The 19,376-nt window shown below is 38.5% G+C and overlaps 1 protein-coding gene across 17 annotated transcripts in view; it reads left to right on the forward strand.

The window, feature by feature from the left end:
* baz2ba (bromodomain adjacent to zinc finger domain, 2Ba) overlaps positions 1-19,376 on the forward strand; it is a 227,068-nt gene that overhangs the window by 113,734 nt on the left and 93,958 nt on the right. For all 17 annotated transcript variants that reach the window (XR_007955976.1, XM_052011471.1, XM_052011509.1 and 14 more), the window contains 4 exons: positions 2,955-3,236; positions 11,316-11,376; positions 15,921-16,029; positions 17,515-17,616. Coding sequence is in view for 16 of the 17 variants with exons in the window: in XM_052011471.1 (XP_051867431.1) it covers positions 2,955-3,236; positions 11,316-11,376; positions 15,921-16,029; positions 17,515-17,616 (554 nt within the window). In the remaining variant the exon portion in view is untranslated. The remainder of the gene's footprint in view (positions 1-2,954; positions 3,237-11,315; positions 11,377-15,920; positions 16,030-17,514; positions 17,617-19,376) is intronic.

Raw genomic sequence — 19,376 nt, forward strand, 5'->3', positions numbered from 1 at the left:
ACCTAGTATCTTACTTTGAATCTTTTTTTAATTGAATCACTGCAATCTTCATTGCTGTGAATTATCTTCATAAATATTAGTATGCAAATCGTAAAATGTTTTAAGTTGACTAACATGTTAGTGCTGTGTCACTATGGTGCTATGATAAGTCTGCAGTGAAGCATTTATGTGCAGTATTAAGCAGTATTTAGTGTTTCATTAAGTTTATTTACTTTTCCTTGCCACCTGTCATCCAATAAAATAGATTTATATGGATGGATTCATAATTGTATCTATTATATTTATTTATTTTATTGTACAAAAAGTAAGATTGTGGCTACTACTCTATTCCTTTGTTTCTTTATTCCCAACACATTTAGTTAGGAAAAACAGCATTTTGTTTCAGTACTTCCTTTTGCCATATTTGATGGCCTGACTTTGATTCCTTCCTCAGGAATGGTTCCCCTCTTGTAACTGGTCGTAAATAATAACAAGATGATGAATATTTTCGCTCAATAGTCAAGCCACATCAATCCTGCTAGTTAATTTTCAGCCTCTGCAGAGCTCATGAATGTATTCCTGTAAGGAGGCATTAGTTGTTTTTTAAAAAAAATCTTACAAGTTACAGACCTCTATTGTCACTTTGATTTTTTTTGCTGTGTCAGGATTGTTTGAGCTGTCAATACAATACTTACCTGCATTCAACTTTGCTGGTCATGTCACGTGAAAAATTAACATTATTTTCCAGCTCAGTATTAGCCTAATGTTGACAACTTATTTGACTAGGTACTTGTGAAAAATGTAAACATGTTATCATAAAGATTAGAATAATATTCTGCAGCATTTACAACGTGACAAATATTTTATACATATTTTGCAATTCTCTGTCAACATTGAGAGTGAGGATTAAGAAGGAGTGAAAGAGTAAATTAACTGAAAGGAATTCTAATATACAGCCACTTAGTGGAGTTTGTAGGCAGTTGAATGAATGCTGTCTGACACACTTTTTGATGATGACCAAATGGGAACTCTGATATGTGTATGATGAGGATTGTCTTGTGTGTGTTCTGCAACTTTTTTTGTCCAGAGGACTGCCTGTCACAGAGCAGCCAGATCTAATGATTTTATAATATGTAGATACCTTCAATGATGATTAGCACTCTTGAGGACTTTGCTACCAATTAAATGTTTTGTATTTCATGAAGTTGATGTCACTTGCAAATGTAGTTTAAGTTGTTGCAGCAATTGACAGATGTTGAACATTTCTATAACAGGTATATCCAGGTATCAGAGCTATTGATGATTCTCATACCTTGTGACCTTGTGTTTCTGATGGCCAGAGCATTCACTTTTCTATAAAGTATCAAAATATGCAAATTTAACACCAAACCTTGACCTTGCCACTCCAGTTTAATGATGGATATTGTTTGTTACTATGTGATAATTTCAGCTTTAGAAGAATAAAGAATTTGGACTACCAGACTAAGTTATTTATTTTATTGAACATGAAAACTATAAAAGAATAGCATTGTGAAAGCAGCAGATGTTTTCTTTGTGTACTAATGCTTAATCATAAAATGATACCTGAATTGTCTGAGTACTAAGCAGAAGCAGTTAAATAAAACCTATCTACTGTAGATCCTTTCTACGGATTTGTTTACCCAAGGCTCTATAAAAGAATCACGTCTTAAATCTCCCTTTAAAACATCAATCTGTTAAAGAAGTCTAATTACGAAAAAAAATTCACAGGCGATAAACCTTAGGCAACAGTTGAATTGAAGGGAATGGCTTGACTTGTTTGATTCCAACCACTTTGGATGACTGAGATGGACTCTCACCTACGTATAGTGGGACAATCAACCTCTGTGTATAAATACCTTATACCAATGTATGTGTAAATAACACCTTTACAGCTTGTGCAGTAATTAGCTGTATTGAGTTTTCGTCCACGAAGTGCAATGATGAACAAGGGAGAATGTAAGAAATAATCTGTAGCAGGTAACAGTACTTCAAGCTCTCTATTCATTGTTTTTTATTCTTCAGTATATGCATTTTACTACACTTTGGTGATTTAAAGATTCTTGGCTGAGGACTCAAAAAAAAAATTGCACTCTGTTGTTGAAAATTGGCTTAACCTGGAAGTAAATTATTTTGTACACATTTCTGGGTGTCCTTGCGCACAATGGGAAATTCGACTCCAGACATTTTGGCATGGTTTTCATTTGGCCCGGTGTTTTTTGTGTATAACTTTCCTATATGACATCAACAGCGGTGCAGCGTGTACAGTTCATCAGCAGTGAGATTGAAAATAATGGTTTGTCACTTGTAGAAAATTAGGGTGAAATAACCCTATTTCCCTGAAAGCTTTGCTATTTGAAAAGCCAACATTCAGACTCTTTTCTTTGTCCACACTCACATTTAGCAAGCTCAAATGCTGCTTTGTGGGCCTCCTGCTTTCCTTTAAAGGATAGGGTAGTGGTCGCTCTCAGCTTTCAATCCTCAGTATCATTCCAGTCTGCCACATTTCAGTTTGTTGCTCACTGCTGCATTAGGGAGTTCACCTAAACTTGATAGTTAATGAGAGAAAACTTCTTGCTGGCCCATCCTATTCCCATCATTACATTGTCCTATCACTCAGTAGTAACATTCCCTTTTGGTTTGTATTGTTGTACATCCTTTGATAGTATGTGCTTTCTCTGCAATCACTCATGTCCCAATAGCTCTGAGAATTTACAATATGTCGACAGTGAACACTGTGCTGAAACCAATAATTTCAGTACAGCATTACATAGCGAAACCTGATGTGGTGATTCTGTGAATCTCACAAATGAAGATCTCAAACTTTGAAGTTATAACTTCAAAATAAGTTAACAATATTTATGGCGAGTGACCTGAGTAATAACATCAGATTTGTTACAGGCTGCACAGGACTCTAGGAAGTCCTAATAATATTTATTAATTTTTCTACTAATTAGAGGCCGACAGTGACTCAGAGACAGAAACAGATGGATCAGATAATGACATTAAGGAACAAGATGAGCCTGACACAGAAAATGAAGGAGATGAAATTCCTCATAAATTCAACAAAGCTACTCATTCAAGTCATGCTGCTTCTAGTCATTCAGCCCACTCTACACCAGTTGGCCTCAGTATAATGAAAACTTCAAAGTCATCATCTAGTGCATTGCCATCAGGATCTACAACACAGACTTACAGAGGAACTGCATCATCTTCATATGGGCCACCTACACCATCTGGTAATATTTGCTTTTTCCCACTGATCTACCTACTAGTTGCCTTTCCTGTTTTCTTGAAGACTATTTCTTTCTGGAATATGTTATTAAATGAGATTAAAAAATGGCTTGTATTTGCATAGCACCATTAATATTAATAAAAGCCACTTAACAGGAAGATTATCAACAAATCTGGCATTAAGCTGTGTCATCAGTTATTAGTGCTGATGATTAATGGCTTGATTGAAGAAAAATTTAAAGGAGTGCCTTAAAGAATGAAAGAGTGATAGAGAATTTCAGAGATGGAGAATTCCAGAGCTTGGGATATTGAATGATTCAGTGGTAGAGCAACTAAATTTAAGGGATGCTCAGAAGTCTGGTTTGGAGGATTGTGGGTATAGGAGCAGTCTTTCCAACGCTTCAGACGTCTATAAAAGTTTGCCTCACACCATTCCAAATTGTTGGGGAAGGCCAGGCTGCTAAACCCACAATAATGCATGTAAATTGGTGCTTTTTGTTGGGCCTATTTTCTATTATCAATTTCCCCAGTGCTGCTCACTATGTTTTAAATTTATACAGCCCAATGTGAGATAACTGGCAGGAATGCATCTTTAACAGCATAATTTTAATTGCTGAAGGATGACACCACAGGGCAGGAGAAATTGCCAGAAGAATGGGCAGTAAGAGGAAGGCAATGAGATGATCTTCGGGGAATGCTTCCACATCCTATTCAGTTGAATCTTGGTTGTGGAAAAATTTTAAAAACATTATTCACAGGAAAAGATAGCAAGTGCTGGAGAATTTAATTTGGTAAAGGTGAGCCAGCACAAATTTGTCAAAAGAATATCATGTCTGACTAACCTGATTGATTGATTGAATTTTTTTGTGTGATAACAGAGAAAATTTATGAAGGGATTGCAATATCTGTCAGTAACATGAACTTGATTGGCATTTGATTAATGAGGCACATGGAGTTGAAGGGTTAATCACAGGTAATTGGCTCAAAGGCAGACAGCAGAGAGTAGTGGTAAATCATTGTTTTCCAGACTGAAGTGAGATTCCCCAGGGTGGTCAGTGCTGAGACAATTGCTTTGGTACTTGAGAGGAAATAATTGTAGGACTTGGGGGAAAGAACAGAATCAGTCTCGTAGGATTGTTCTTCATGAAGGCAACTTGATGGGCCAAATGGCAGCATTTTGTCTGTGACAGTTTTGTAACGTAAGATTCTACATGCTTGATGAGGCCAATGCTTCTCATTAAAATAGGCTGATGTTGAGATTTGTCATCTGTTGCCATCACAAATTGAAACTTGTAGTAAAGTATTGCAGTGCTACCTGTTGCCTCAGCAGCGCTATGGCCCTTAGCTTTTATGCCATAGAATAAAAGAGTTAATGAAGTGAGTTGTTGTATCTTTAGAGTAGAGCTGTGTAATGTATTTAATGGAGGTGTACAAGATCATGATGAATTTAGATAGGGTAAATAGAAAGCTGTTTTCGTTTGTGATTGTTTCAGGTAGCATGCAACATTGATTCAAAGTGATTACTGGTGAGGCAAATCAAGTTCAACCCATAACAAGCTCCATACTTGATTCATTCTTTATTTTTGAAGTATAGTGTTGGCAGCCCTACGTCGACTTACTTCTGATCTGTTCCCAAGAGCACATCGTTATGTTGATCTGTGCTCTGTATCGTAGTGGCAACCAGAAGTCCTTAATCCTGAAGCACTCCTCTGTGCTTTCTTTATTCCAACCAGGAAAAGAATGAAAGAAGCATTTATCAAGCACATTTCAAATCCCTTTCAGATAGTCCCAAAGTATTTTACAGCTAACAAATTATTTTCAAGTTGCTGTAATGTTGCAAGTATGGTGGCCATTTTCCATACAACAAACTCCCCCACATGTTAATTTATAACTATTGTTTAATCTCTTTGGTTAGGGATTTGATTGAGCAATAAGTATTGGCCTGGGCACTTCCCAATTATCCCATAGGATGGATAAAAGGAACTGGTATATGTAGTAAGCTTGGATTTCCAAAAGGCATTCAATAAGGTGGCATATAAAATGCTGCTGCAAAAGATGGGGTCCTGTGGGTTTGACAAAACATATCACTATGGCTGTACTAGTTAAGAGGAAGAAGATACGGGTGAAATAAATGGGTCATTTTCAAACAGGCAAGCTGTACCTGGTACACAGCTTTGGGAACCAGTGCAAGAGTCCCAGCTATGTACAATCTTTATTAATGAATAATGAAGGGGTCAAGTATAATTTATGCACATTTGCTGATTGTTCAAAGATAAGCAGGAAACTAGTTTGCAAGGAGGACACTATGCCTAAAGGGATATAGAAAGGTGGACAAAATTGACGGATGGGTTGTTGTGAAGGAAAATGTGAGATTCTATTTAGTAGGAAGTATAGAAAAGCAATCAACAGTCTCGCAACTTGTAAATAATGATGGTCAGAAATATCTGGATGCCTTCAGACAAGCAACTCAAAGTTAGCAAGCAGGTACGTTTGAAACAGAAAAATGTATATGATTGAAATCTGAAACAATAATGCAAAATGTTGGAAATACTGGGTAGATTGACCAGCATCTGTGGGGAGAGAACTAAATTCAACATTTCAGCTGAATAATCCTTCATCTGAAATGGTAAAGCCAAAAAACGAGCATGTTTTAAGTCACAGGGAAAGGGAAGGGTAGAGGTAACAGAGGGGATTGTTTGTGATCGGCTGTAGCCCAACATTGTCCAGGTAACAACTATGTTTGGAACTGGCAGTTAGAGAAAAGAAACGAAAGAACATGTTGAAAATGTCTTCTGCAGTTCACAGCAAAATGATTGGACATTTGAAACAACAAAAACCGCTGGAAACATACAGTAGACCTGGAGAAGGAATGTTGGGAATTAATGTTACAGCAGGATGACTTTACATCAGAGCCAGCAGTGACACACAGAGGAAAGGATGGTTACTTGAAATTGTTGAATTCAGTAATGAGTTTAAAGGGCAGGGGCATGCCTATAGGAAAATGCTGTTTGTTAAGCTTATGCTAGAACAATGCAAGAGGCTAGTGAAAGAGGCCAGAATGGCAGTGCAATGGAAAGTGAAAATGACAGGCACTTGGAAGTCATGATTACCTTTGGGAATGAACAGAAGGCAGTCACCCAATCTGTGTTTGGTTTCTCCACTTTGGAGATGGCCACATTGTGAGCACTGACTGCAATGCCATAGAGTAGGAGATGTACAAGGGAATTGCTGCTTCACTGAAAGAATGTTTTGGGTTCCTGGAGAATGGGAAGGGAATGATTAAAGGGGAAGATGTTGCATCTTCTGCACTTTCATAAGTAGAATGAGAAAGGGGAGTGGTTGGTGAAGATGGAAAAACAAATCATGGAGTCATGGAGGAAATGGTCCCTTTGGAATGCTGAAAGGGGAGGGGAGGACGTCTTTGGTGGAATCCCATTGAAAGTGACGAGCATTATGGATGACGATCCATTGAATGTGGAGGCTGGAGTGGGACGTGAGGACAAGGGAGATTCTATAATTTTTCTGGCCGGAAAGAGTGGGGGGGAGGGGGGGGGTGGGTGGTGGTGGTGTGAGAGCAGAAGTGTGGGGTAAAAAAGGGAGATGCAGTTGGAAGTTCTTGTCAATAGAAGAGTTCAATGAAAACTGAGAAACTGGGAGAGTCCTTACAGGAGCAGGGTGGGAAAAGATATAGTTGAGATAGCTGTGGAAATTTGTTGGTTTTTAATACACAGTGGTGGCTAAACTTCCCTCGGATGGAGATAAGAGAAGTCAAAGGGGAGAGAATATGGTGTGAGCAGGGTGGAAAATGGTGGCAAAGATGATATGTGTTTTGTGCATGAAAATGTCATCAGTACAGACATTAATGTAATGGAAAAGTAATTGAGCGAGGAGGCCTAATAAGGACAGTTTCCCACTGCTACACTCTTCACATGGATAAAGTAAGTGGAGCTGAAGAAGTTGTTAAATGGAGTTCAGCCAGGTGAATGAGTGTGATTGTAAAAGGGGACAGGTTGGGCCACTGTTCATGGAAGAAGTGAAGGGCCCTTCTTCCTTGTGTGGAGGAATTGCACAGTGAAAGTTTTGTTACCCAGCATTGTAAAATCTGGGCCTCTCTCTAGTAACAGGCATCTCGGAGGGAGTCATTGGACCTGCAGTGTGGCAACGCCAAGGGAGCGATTGAGCCAATAGAGGGAAAAGCTTGGCCGACAGAGGCAGCATCAAAGGGGTAGCTGGGTCAACTCTTAATTAACAGCATATTTAACTAGCATCCTCCCAAGTCTGACGTGTTAGATTTTCAGAGTTTTTACTGTACTTCCCTTAAAAATGTTGCAGTGAAAGTTCAGTGGATTGATTCATAGGATAAGGGGGTTGTCTTGTGAGGAAAGTTTCAACAGAATAGGCTTTTACTACCCTGGAGTTTCCGAAAAATCAGAGACAAGTTCGTTTAAACCTATTAGATCTTCTTGGGCTTGAGGGAGCCCATGCTTTCTCAGTTTGTCCTGGTGAAGGAGAATAGAACTAAGATGCATAGTTTTGGGAGATGGTGTTGACCATTTAAGACCGAGATGAGAACGAGTTTGTTTTCTCTGAGGATTGTGAATCTTGAGAAAAGATGAATGGGTGAAATTTTAGAAGGTATCTTGGAAATAACAAATTGAGTTTAGTAAAAATCCAGTTGTCACAACAGCGACAGGTAAAGTTTAACCTAGATGTGTAAGAAACTTGATATGGAGAGCAAACAAATAAAGCATCACTCAGGCTAAAAGTCGAATTGAAGGAGACTTAGAAATAGTGCACATGCTGAGACTGAGCTCAAAGTCATTGTCAAGATAGGAAATTATAGGCCAGATAGCCTGACTTCAGTGGTTGGTAAGATGTTAGAGTCCATTATTAAGGATGAGGTTTCGGGGTACTTAGAAGCACATGACAAAATAGGCCAAAGTCAGCATGGTTTCCTTAAGGGAAACCTTGCCTGATAAATCTGGAATTCTTTGAGGGAGTAACAGGCAGGATAGACAAAAGAGTCAGTGGATGTTGCTTGCTTGGATTTCCAGAAGGCCTTTGACGAGGTGCTGCATATGCAGCTGCTAAACAAGATAGGAGCCCATGGTATTACAGGAAAGGTACTAGCATGGATAGAAAATTGGCTGTGGCAGAAGGCAAAGAGTGGGAATAAAGGGGGCTTTTTCTGGTTGGTTGCTGGTGACTAGTGGTCCGCAGGAGTTGGAGTTGGGTCCGCTACTTTTCACGTTAAATGTTAATGATCTGGATGATGGAATTGATGGCTTTGTGGTCAAGTTTGCAGGTGATACAAAGATAGCTGGAGGGGCAGGGAGTCTGCAGAAGGACTTGGACAGGTTGGGAGAATGGGCAAAGAAGTAACAGATGGAGTACAGCGTAGGGAAGTGTATGATCATGCACTTTGGTAGAAAGAATAGACTATTTTCTAAACGGGAAGTGAATTCAGAAATCAGAGTTGTAAAGGGACTTGGGAGTCCTAATGCAGGATTCCCAGAAGGTTAACTTGCAGGTTGAGTTGATATTAAGGAAGGCAAATGCAATGTTAGCATTGATTTTGAGAGGACTAGAATTTAAAAGCAAGGATGTAATGCTGAGGCTTTATAAGGTGTTGGTCAGACCACATTTGGAGTATTGAGAGCAGTTTTGGGCCCCATATCTAAGGAAGGATGTGGTGGCATTGGAGAAGATCCAGAGGAGGTTTATGAGAATGATTCTGGGGATGAAAGGGTTAATATATGAGGAGCGTTTCATGGCTCAGGGCCTGTACTCGCTGGTTTAGAAGGATGAAGGGGGAATCACATTGAAACCTACCGAATATTGAAAGGTCTAGATAGAGTGGACGTGGAGAGGGGAGGATGTTTCCAGTAGTGGGAGAGTCTAGGACTAGAGGGCAAAGCCTCAGAATGAAAGGATGTCCCTTTAGAACTGAGTTGAGGAGGAATTTATTTAGCCAGAAGATGGTGAATCTGTGGAATTCATTGTCTCAGATGGCTGTGGAGGCCAAGTCGTTGGGCATATTTAAAGCAGAGGTTGATTTTGTTGATTAGTAAGGGTGTCAGAGTTTATGGGGAGAAGGCAGGAGAATGGGTTTAGGGGGAAAAATAAATAAGCTGTGATCGAATGGTGGAGCAGACTCAATGGGCTAAATGGCCTAACTCTGCTCCTATGTCTTGTGGTCAACTTGTTCACTGAATGAAATGAGATAATGGACCTTACACTGAACATCCTTAAAACAAATGTCCTCTATGCACCCTGTCCCCATTGTATAAATTGCCCTTCAATAATAAAGGTTCATGGTGAGTTTCCGGAAAACCTGGATCATACCTTTTTATCCTGGGAGCCAGCTTACAGCAAAGGTAGGCATTGATGATGATATTTACCTGCACTAGCACCAGCAGAGCCTTTGATCGATGGAGGGAAAGGGTATTTGAAGCTCAAGGCATTAGACCCAAGACAAAACTCATGGTTTACCAGATAGCAGTAATCACTGCCCTCTTAAGTGCTTCTGAACCTAGTTGCAGAAGGATACCACCAACATTGTCTCTGCAAACTCCTCCTTCCAAATTTACTGGAAAGATAAATGAACTAACATAAGTGTACTCTCCCAGGTCAACGTCCCTAATATTAAAGCCGGGAGAGGACACTGATGTTTTTCACATCCTCGCTCTCTTTTGGCAGATTTGGGCAGGCAACAATATCTGTCTGCTTGACACCAGGCTCATGAAATAAACACTCTGTTATGACCTCTGTTGTGGGAACTAGGAGGACAAAGGAAAAGAGTCAACAATGTGCCCAATGCCGCCTTGAAAAAATGCAATGAATTATGATAGGATGTATTGCCTTCCTCTAGCTTAATTATCTTGTATGACGTTCTTTTCCTGTGCTGTATCTGTACTCCCAGTTCATTTCTTTTCAATTATCAGTGCCATTGATGTATATTGTGAAGTCTAACGACCTTGATGATTTGCAAGCTACTTTGCTAATATCTGAGTCTCCATATGGATCACTAAAGGTCAACCCTTGGTTGACAAGAGTGCAATTCATTCTATGTCCAACCAAATGGAAATAGTAGTTTTCACTGCTCCTGCTGAAATGCAACATGGTGAACAAATAATCAATGAATGACCAAGGCTTGAATTTAAAGCTAAACAAAAAAAATCTAGGGACTTTATCTAAAATTGGAGATTTTTGTATCTTCGTTAGCTATAGGTAGGGTACCGGAAGACTACAGGATAGCTAATGTTGTGCCTTTATTTAAGAAGGGTACCAGGGATAAGCCAGGGCACTACAGGCCAGTGAGCCTTGCATCAATCTAAATCTAAAATTTCAGGCATGTTTAAAATTAAGGAATTATGATGTTTTGGGCTGAGAATCTTTCACTTGCTTAGTAAAAAAAATTATTTCACCAGGATTTGGGGGGGGGAAGGCTTAGGTGCTGTATTTTAGTTTGTACATCTTGGCCATTGTAAGCTCTCTGCTTTGACAATGATGAATGACCAATTGGCAGTAGGAAACTTGATTCTTTGAGGGACAGGGCTTCTCTCTAACTGCCAATGACTTCAAAGAGCAAGTTCATGTTGAGAAATTTGGGAAACATATTTCTGAAAGATTATATTTGAGGCCATCAGTATTTTATGTCATTTACATGTATTTCTTAAGTTGATTTTCTGTTTAACAACGGCAAGCAAAATACTTGTATTTCAACTCCAGGAGAGCAAGAGCAGACATCAGCCAGATGTTCAAGATGCCAGGTTACTAACTCGAGAGAGCATGAAGAACCTAATTAGTTACTGGTGCATTGTGTCTTAATTGCTGACTTTTATCTAAAAATATCAATATAACTAATGGTGGTGATTGGAACATTTTTTAAATCGGGGGAACTCTTGAAAGATAAAGGAATGAAATCTAGAAGTAATTTACAATTGCAGCTACATTTCATAATGTCCCTCAACATTTGTGTCTACTTCTCACTTCATTGCTTATGACTCCTGTCTTCTGGAAGTATTGTAAATATTTTACTTTGTTAACTGATGCTTTTTTTAATGTGACCTTCGTTTTTGCAGGTTCAGGTAAACGAAGAAGAGTCACAGATGAAAAAGAGCTGCGTATCCCTTTGGAATATGGGTAATTGTTTTACGTAAAATAATTTGCAGATCACATCTTATTTATATTCCAGTTGAATATTTCAATTGCACTGTTCCATCCAGTCTTGCAAGACAAATTATGTCATCATAAAGGAGAAAGTCATTTGGGACTCCACTAGCTGAGCAAAGGGGTATTCCTGGCATGGATTCCTACTGTAGTGAAACAAAGGAAGGGTTACACCATATATTGAAAGGTTTAATCCTCGGATTGGCTGACCATATTATTTTGTCCAGTTTAGTGCTGATAAAATTTGAAGAGCCTAAGAGGTGTTGTAAAGGATTCTGGGATTTTTGAGGACATTGGAGATGTTATATAAATTTAATTCTTCTCGTCCACTGACTTACTGCAATCCTGTTTATTGAAATCAGTATGGCATGTTTTCTATTCCGAACCACAGTAATAGATTTTATATGAGAATACTGATGGTTAAGATTCACTTACGAACCCTCAGATATGTGATGCTTTGTTCTCCTGTTACACTTTTTAATAGATTGTATAACTAAAGAAATAGTTAAGTCAGAGAAAATGTTGAGTAGATCAGGCTGCCTCAAAGGATATAGCAAACCTAACACCTCAGATCCGTGTCCTTGAAAGGATATTGACCTGAAATGTTAATTCTGTTTCTCCTTCTACAGATGCTTGCCTGTCCTCCTGTGTATATGTACTTCCTGTATTTTCTCTTTCTATTTCAGATTTCTAGCTTGAGTATTTGTTGATGGAAGAGATGATTTTGAGAAAGCAGGAAAATGAGCCAGCAAAAACTAGAATTACTGAGATGAATAGGAAAAATTAAAATTTGTCTTAAAAAGATTGGGTAGACAGAGGTCAGGTGTCAATGCAGGGAAAAGGGGGATGATTGGCTCTACGCACGCAGGGAAGTGGCAGTGGAGTGGATTTCTGCACCCACGTGCACAGCTCAGAAATACAATGTGTCAGAGGTCAAAGGGCGATGCATGTGTCCTTCTGCTTTGCTCCAGCAGTGGATTCATAATGTACTGAGCTGAGGGATTGGATATACTTCATATCTGACCTCTTGGCTTTATGACAGCCACCTGCATGGGGGTCACTGTTCTGAAATAGAAAGATTTTTAAAAACTATATTTAATATTAATATTGTAAATTAATTCATAAAAGTTGAACGTGGCTTTAACTGAATTTATTTCTTTTAACTGCTCATTATTTTAAATTTTAATCATTTAAATGTGGTTTAAGTGTTTCTGAGTGCCTTTGATCATGAGCACTTAGAAACAGTGGGCAAGGCATTCTGCCAGCATGAGCTGGGCATCCTGTGAATAGTAAATGTAGGCCATAGCCTGGATTGAGTGCGATCTGACCTAATATATTTTAGGAGGAATATTAATATCTTTTAAAGGTGTAACAATAACAGAGAGGGTGGGATTGCATGTACATAAATATTGAAAAGTAAGAAGAAGGGGGGGAACATGAGTATAGAATACAAATATAAAACAGTAAAGCTAAAAATATGAACATTATTACTTTATATACAGTTAGAATACTACCTCTAGTTTGGGTAAATTATGATGTGAAGCAGGTTCATAGAGGCTTAATAAGATGATCCCAGACATAATAGACTATAATTATTAGGCAATATCGAAAAGTTTTTTTTTGTAATTAATAAGGATGTAGGAAGTTGTGATGATGTAAATTAAGAAAAGCCTGCTGAGGCCTATTGAACTGGTAAGTGCATTAACAACATTGTACAAATAAAGAAGTAAGAAAGCTAGGGGATTTTTTGTGATAGGACCATGAAATATTAAAACAGAATTTGAGCCAGATGTTGAATTTCTAAAGGCACTTAAAAATGAAGTTGATAAACATTTGAAACATATGAACAGTTTTATGGAAAATACTAGAAATAAGTACAATGGAGACACTAGAAAGACTGCAGATGCTGGAAATCTGGAGCAACACACAAAATGCTGGAGGAACTCAGCTGGTCAGGCAGCATCTATTGAGGGAAATGGACAGTCGAACTTTCGGGCCGAGACCCTTCACATGATTGGCGTAGACGTAGTGGGCCGAAGGCCCTGTTTCTGTGCTTTCAGATGCTATGGAAAGGCAGGGGAAAGGGATAAGCTTTCATAGTGCTTGTAGTGATGTAATAGGATGAATGGCCTCTTTCAGCTGTAAAATTCTATGCTTATAGCATAAAAAGACATAATTTGTACATGTGTGCTGGTGGTTAGTTATTGTAATCTACAATGTGCACTTCTATCTTTCCATTGCATTGGATATCTTTACATTTTAAGCATTCAATGGCTCTTAAAAGGTTCAATCGCCTTTGCCTCTAGTATGTATATGTTGTTGTTTCTTGGTGTATTGGTAAGATAAGATGGAACAAGTCTTGCTTCTAGTTTACAAACGAACATAAGAAATAGAAGTGAATGTAGGCCCTATAGCTCCTCAATAAGTTCATGACTGACCAAGTCTTGGCTTCATTTCCACTTTCCAACCTGTTCTCCACAAACCTTGATTCACCTATAGAAGAAAAATCTACGTCAGTCTTGAATGTATTCAATAATCCAACCTCCACAGACTTATGGGTTTAGTAATCTCAAAGATTCACAACCCTATGATAGGAAGAAAAAATCCTCCTCATTTCTGTCAAAAATGGCCTGCGTCTTATTATGAAGTCAAGCCCCCGAGCTGTAGGTTCCTTCATGAGGGGAACATTCTACACATATCTACTCCATTGGGGTCCCCTCAAGAACCTACTGTGTTTAGCCTCAACCTGCTAAACAACCTTATAAAACAACCCTTCATCAATCAACCACATAAGTCTTCTGTGAACCATCTCCAATGCAGGTAGATACCTTGTTAAATGAAAACCAAAATTACGCTTTGCACTTCAGGTGTGGTCTCACCAATGCCCTGAAAGGATGGAAGCAGATTTCCCTGCTTTTATATTCCATGATCCTTGGAGTAAAGACCAATGTTCCATTTGATTTCCCAATCATTTACTATACCAGCATTCGAACTTTGTGTTTCACATGTGACACCCGGATTCCTCTGTCCCGCAGCATTCTGTTGTCTGTCTCCATTTAAACAGTATTTTACAATTCTGTTCTTCTTACCAAAGTGGATAGCCTCCCACCACCCCAAATATTTGACCACTCATTTAATTTATCTATATCCCTTTGCAGACAGTTCATCCTTCCCACAACTTGCAAAATTTGCTGACAATACAAAGATTCACAGGAAAGCAAGTATTTTGGGTTCCTCATCTAACCCAATACTATAGATTGTAAATGGTGAACACCCCAGCACTCTAATCCCTGTGGTTACCCCATTAGTTAGATCTTACAGATCTTAAAAATAACCCATTTATCCCAGCTGTTTTCTGTTCGTAAGCCAGTCCTGCATCCATGCTATTTCCTCCAATGCTGTGAATGCATGCATTGTACAGTTTTGTTTTATGTGGCACCTGATTGAATGCCTTTCAGAAACCCAAACTACTAATTTCCTTTTATCCACACTGCTTGTTACACCCCCAAAAACTTATAATATATTTGTCAAGTACAACTTTCCTTTTGTAGAACTTCGTTAACATAATTATTTTATGATTTTCTAAATGTTCTGCCTCTACTTACTTAACAATGGATTCCTGCATTTTCCAAATGACAAATTTTCAGCTCTCTGGCCAAGGATGTTCTGTTTTCTTCTTCCCTACTTTGGTGAATAGGGGAAGGTAAATATTTCCTTAAATTAATGCACATCATAAACTTGCAGGAAAGCAGCCCAGCATCATTTCCTTACAGAGTGATTGAGTTAAAAATAACTGAAATTAAAAGATGTTTGAATTCTTTTTAGTATGGAATGTTTATTAGAATTTGAATTTTTGTTCATTTCCTTTTTTCTCTTTAATGAGGTTAACAAATAATACGAGATTCTAAAATTGCAGATGGAGGCAGGGTAATATGAGACAAATCAAACAGTAAAACAAATCTATACGGCTTATCCTCTAATGTAAATTTAGTGCCATGGAATTGAAAGTTACATTCAATTTGGAGGAAAAAAATTGGCCCATTATTTTCCTCAGTCAACCATCATCCATGGCGTAGGTGGATTTTTTCTATCAGCACCGATGCTCTCAACTTAGAAATGTTTCACAACGTGTCCCAGGAGGTAAGTTACTTTGCTCCCAGCTAGGCGGTCATTGTTTGCAGACATGACCTTTCTGGTTGACTTCCCTGTAACTGCTCGACATTGAATATTTTTTTCCCCATGTTGACTAAGCGGTCAGTGATGCGGTAGGAGGATTGTTCAGTCGTTTGGCAGTTCACTGGAAATTGTTGGTAATTATTTCATAGCCCAGCTAGTTCCTTTCTTGCTGCTGCTTAAAAAAATTGCATTCTGATGATGAACATGTGCAATGGGGGAAGTGGTTAATATTCAAATATTACTGTTCCAAATACTAAAATTTCTCCAAGTTGAGAAAAGCAGAGAAGCTGTTTGGATTGTCGCTTGTTCATTTGGAATGAATTTATTTCTTTGTTGTTTAGGTGGCAGAGAGAAACCCGAATTAAGACTGTTGGTGGCCGTCTTCAAGGAGAGGTGATTTATTATGCTCCTTGTGGGAAGAAACTTCGTCAGTACCCTGAAGTAATAAAGGTAATCGCTGCATCCAGATTTTCAAAATATTACAAAATCCTAGATCTTGTTAAATCTCAATTGACTTCAGTTAGTCTATAACTAACATTACGTAGGTAAGGGTAAAAGTAATTAATGAGTTTTACTGGTTTAATTTTTTTAAATTTAATTTTTGCAATTGTAAAAATATTTTGTTTGCATCCTCTCAATAAACGTTTATATCCTATGCAATGAATTTATCCTTTCTGATAGATAATCCCATCTCAAAACATTAAAGCTAACTAGAGCTATTGCTTGTAATGCTGATATGTAGTGGTCTGTTTGGAACTGTAATGTTAATTGATACTCTTGATCTGTAATCATTATCTGTCCTGCAACTTGCTGGTTTTGCATATTCATTTAAAAATACCCTTTCAAAAGTTCAGCCATTTTTTCCCTCAGTAACTGAAATTATTCTTGTTTACCAGAACTAAAACAATTGAAAGGTAATGTGCCTCAGAAAATGTGAATTGCCTTTGAGTTGTAATGCCTTCAGTTTTTTTCTTGAAGCTTGCTGCTTCCACCATTAGCCTGTTCTAGGACTTGCTTAAAGTAGTAACTTTCTTGGCTCTGCAGTCTGAATCTGTACAGTGTACCTAATTTTCTGGGATGTTAGGATTTCCTGGGGGGCTACGTGGGAGGGAAGGGTTAGATAGATCTTAGAGCAGGATAAAATGTTGGCACAACATTGTGGGCCAAAGGGCCTGTACTGTGCTGTAATATTCTATCTATGTTCTATGTTCCAGCCAAATTGATGGGAGTATTTTTCTTCAGCTTCTCGCTGGTTCAACTCAATTGCATTTTGGTAGTTTTGAAGTAAAGCTTGAAGTAAACTTTCAGAAGCTTTATTTTTGGGTGAAGTTTTTAATGGAAATGTTCCACTGTACTCAAAACTTCAGAAATTATATTAAACTGAACAAGAAACAGTGATACTTCAGCTTGAGATTATTTTCTTAAAAGCTTATTTGGTTTTAAAACATTTCAATTACAGGCAGCTCTCAGAGACGGTTATAAATTAATGCATAGATAAGTTGGTTTAAAGCAATGTTGAATAAAATTGAATTAAAATTATTCAGGCTTGGTAGTTTAATGGCCACCATGTTATGCACTTAATGTGTAATTACCCCCATACTTGTAAAGCAGCATAATATTTATAATGGATTCATTATAATCACCCCTGAAGAAACTCCATGTTATATATTGAGGATTATGTGTATTTCAAGTATTCCTCTAAGTATTTCAGTTACTTCCTGGAGTGTGCCAGTTTTAATTCAAGTAATGCCAATGTGTAACATTTTAAAAATAAAACCTCTTTTTAAAAAAAAATCATTAATGCAGGACAATGCTGTGGCTGATTTGCTTGCGTCATGTTAATTTACATTAAATTTGCATCATCCTGTAAGTATTTGTAGTCAGTTTAAAAAAAATGATTGTAAGTATTCTTTGTATTTATCTCTTTTTCTGCAGTACCTTACAAGGAATGGAATAACAGATATTACAAGGGACAACTTCAGCTTCAGTTCAAAAATGAATGTTGGTGACTTCTATGAAGCCAGAGATGGGCCTCAGGTAATGTTGCAAACATTGGATGGTCTTTTCAGTTGAAGTCGTTGGTTTGTGTGTTTCATGGTGAGGGATTGAGGCATCTAAATGAGGAAGATCTGTGGTTCAACCTCAGGTTTATGGTATTTTCCACTGTGCCAGAGTAAGATACTCATGTGTAGATTATAGTTGTGAACTAAAGTTGGAGAAAATTGTCCAGGCTTCCATTTATGTCTGGGAGAAGAAAGTTATGTTTAGTTGAGCTTCTGTTGATGCTATTCAAGCTCAAAAACAAAAAAAAAATTCTTGTCAGAATAAGAGAAGGTGATTGGTTCTATAAATACTGCTAATATGAGACTATCTTAAGGAAAAAGTGTCGTAGGAGAAGGGAAACCTGGATAATAAAGGATCATCATTGCTGGCTTGTAATTTTCCAAAGGAGAAATTGAATAGTATTAGCAATTTCAAGAATAATTCTTTATAAATTAGAATTTTACCTTCAGATTTCATTTGTATGAATGTTATTGCTTCAATCAACATGAGGAATGCAGAGTCAGGTGGGATTGAAGCTTCATGACGGTTTTTTAAGAGGCACAAGAGACTGCAGATGTTGGATCCGGAGCAACAAACAATCTGCTTGAGAAACTCGTGGATGGATAGAAGATTGGCTGAATGGCAGAATGCAAAGAGTGGGAATAAAAGGGGGTCATTTCTGGTTGGCTGCCGGTGACTAGTGGTGTTCTCCAGGGGTCGGTGTTCCGCTACTTCTCATGTTATATGGGAATGATCTGGATGATGCAATTGATGGCTTTGTGGCCAAGTTTGCAGATGATACAAAGATAGGTGGAGGGACAGGTAGTGTTGAGGAAGCGCGGAGTCTGCTGAAGGATTTGGATAGGTTGGGAGAATGGGCAAAGAAATGGCAGATGGAATACAGGGTAGGCAAGTGTATGGTCATACACTTTGGTAGAAAGAGTAAAGGTGTAGACCATTTTCTAAAAAGGGGAGAGAATTCACAAATCAGAGGTGCAAAGGGACTTGGGAGTCCTAGTGCAGGATTCCCTAAAGGTTAACTTGCGGGTTGAGTCAGAGGTAAGGAAGGCAAATGCAATGTTAGCATTGATTTTGAGAGGACTAGAATATAAAAGCAAGGATGTAATGCTGAGGCTTTATAAAGTGCTGGTCAGACCACATTTGGAGTATTGTGAGCAGTTTCGAGTCCCATATCTAAGGATGGATGGGCTGGCATTGGAGCGTACAGAGGAGGTTTAAGAGAATGGTTCAGGGGATGAAAGGGTTAATGTATGAGGAGCGTTTGATGGCTCTGGGCCTGTACTTGAGTTTAGTAGGATCGGGGGTGGGGGCGCTGATCTCATTGAAACCTACCGAATATTGAAAGGTCTGGATAGAGTGGACATGGAGAGGATGTTTCCAGTAGTGGGAGAGTCTAGGACCAGAGGGCAAAGACTTTGAATAGGATGTCCTTTTAGAACAGAGATGAAGAGGAACTTCTTTAGCCAGAGGGTGGTGAATCTGTGGAATTCATTGCTATAGATGGCTGTGGAGGCCAAGTCATTGGGTATATTTAAAGTGGAGGTTGACTTTGTTGATTAGTAAGGGTGTCAAAGTTTACGGGGAGAAGGCAGGAGAATGAGGTTGAGGGGGAAAAATAAATCAGCCATGATCGAATGGTGGAGCAGACTCAATGGGCCAAATGGCCTAATTTTGCTCCTATCTCTTATGGTCTTACAGTCAGTGGGGCAAGCAGCATCTGTGGAGGGGGGGTG

The sequence above is a fragment of the Pristis pectinata genome, chromosome 1 (assembly GCF_009764475.1).
Source record: "Pristis pectinata isolate sPriPec2 chromosome 1, sPriPec2.1.pri, whole genome shotgun sequence".
In the NCBI taxonomy this organism is placed as follows: domain Eukaryota; kingdom Metazoa; phylum Chordata; class Chondrichthyes; order Rhinopristiformes; family Pristidae; genus Pristis; species Pristis pectinata.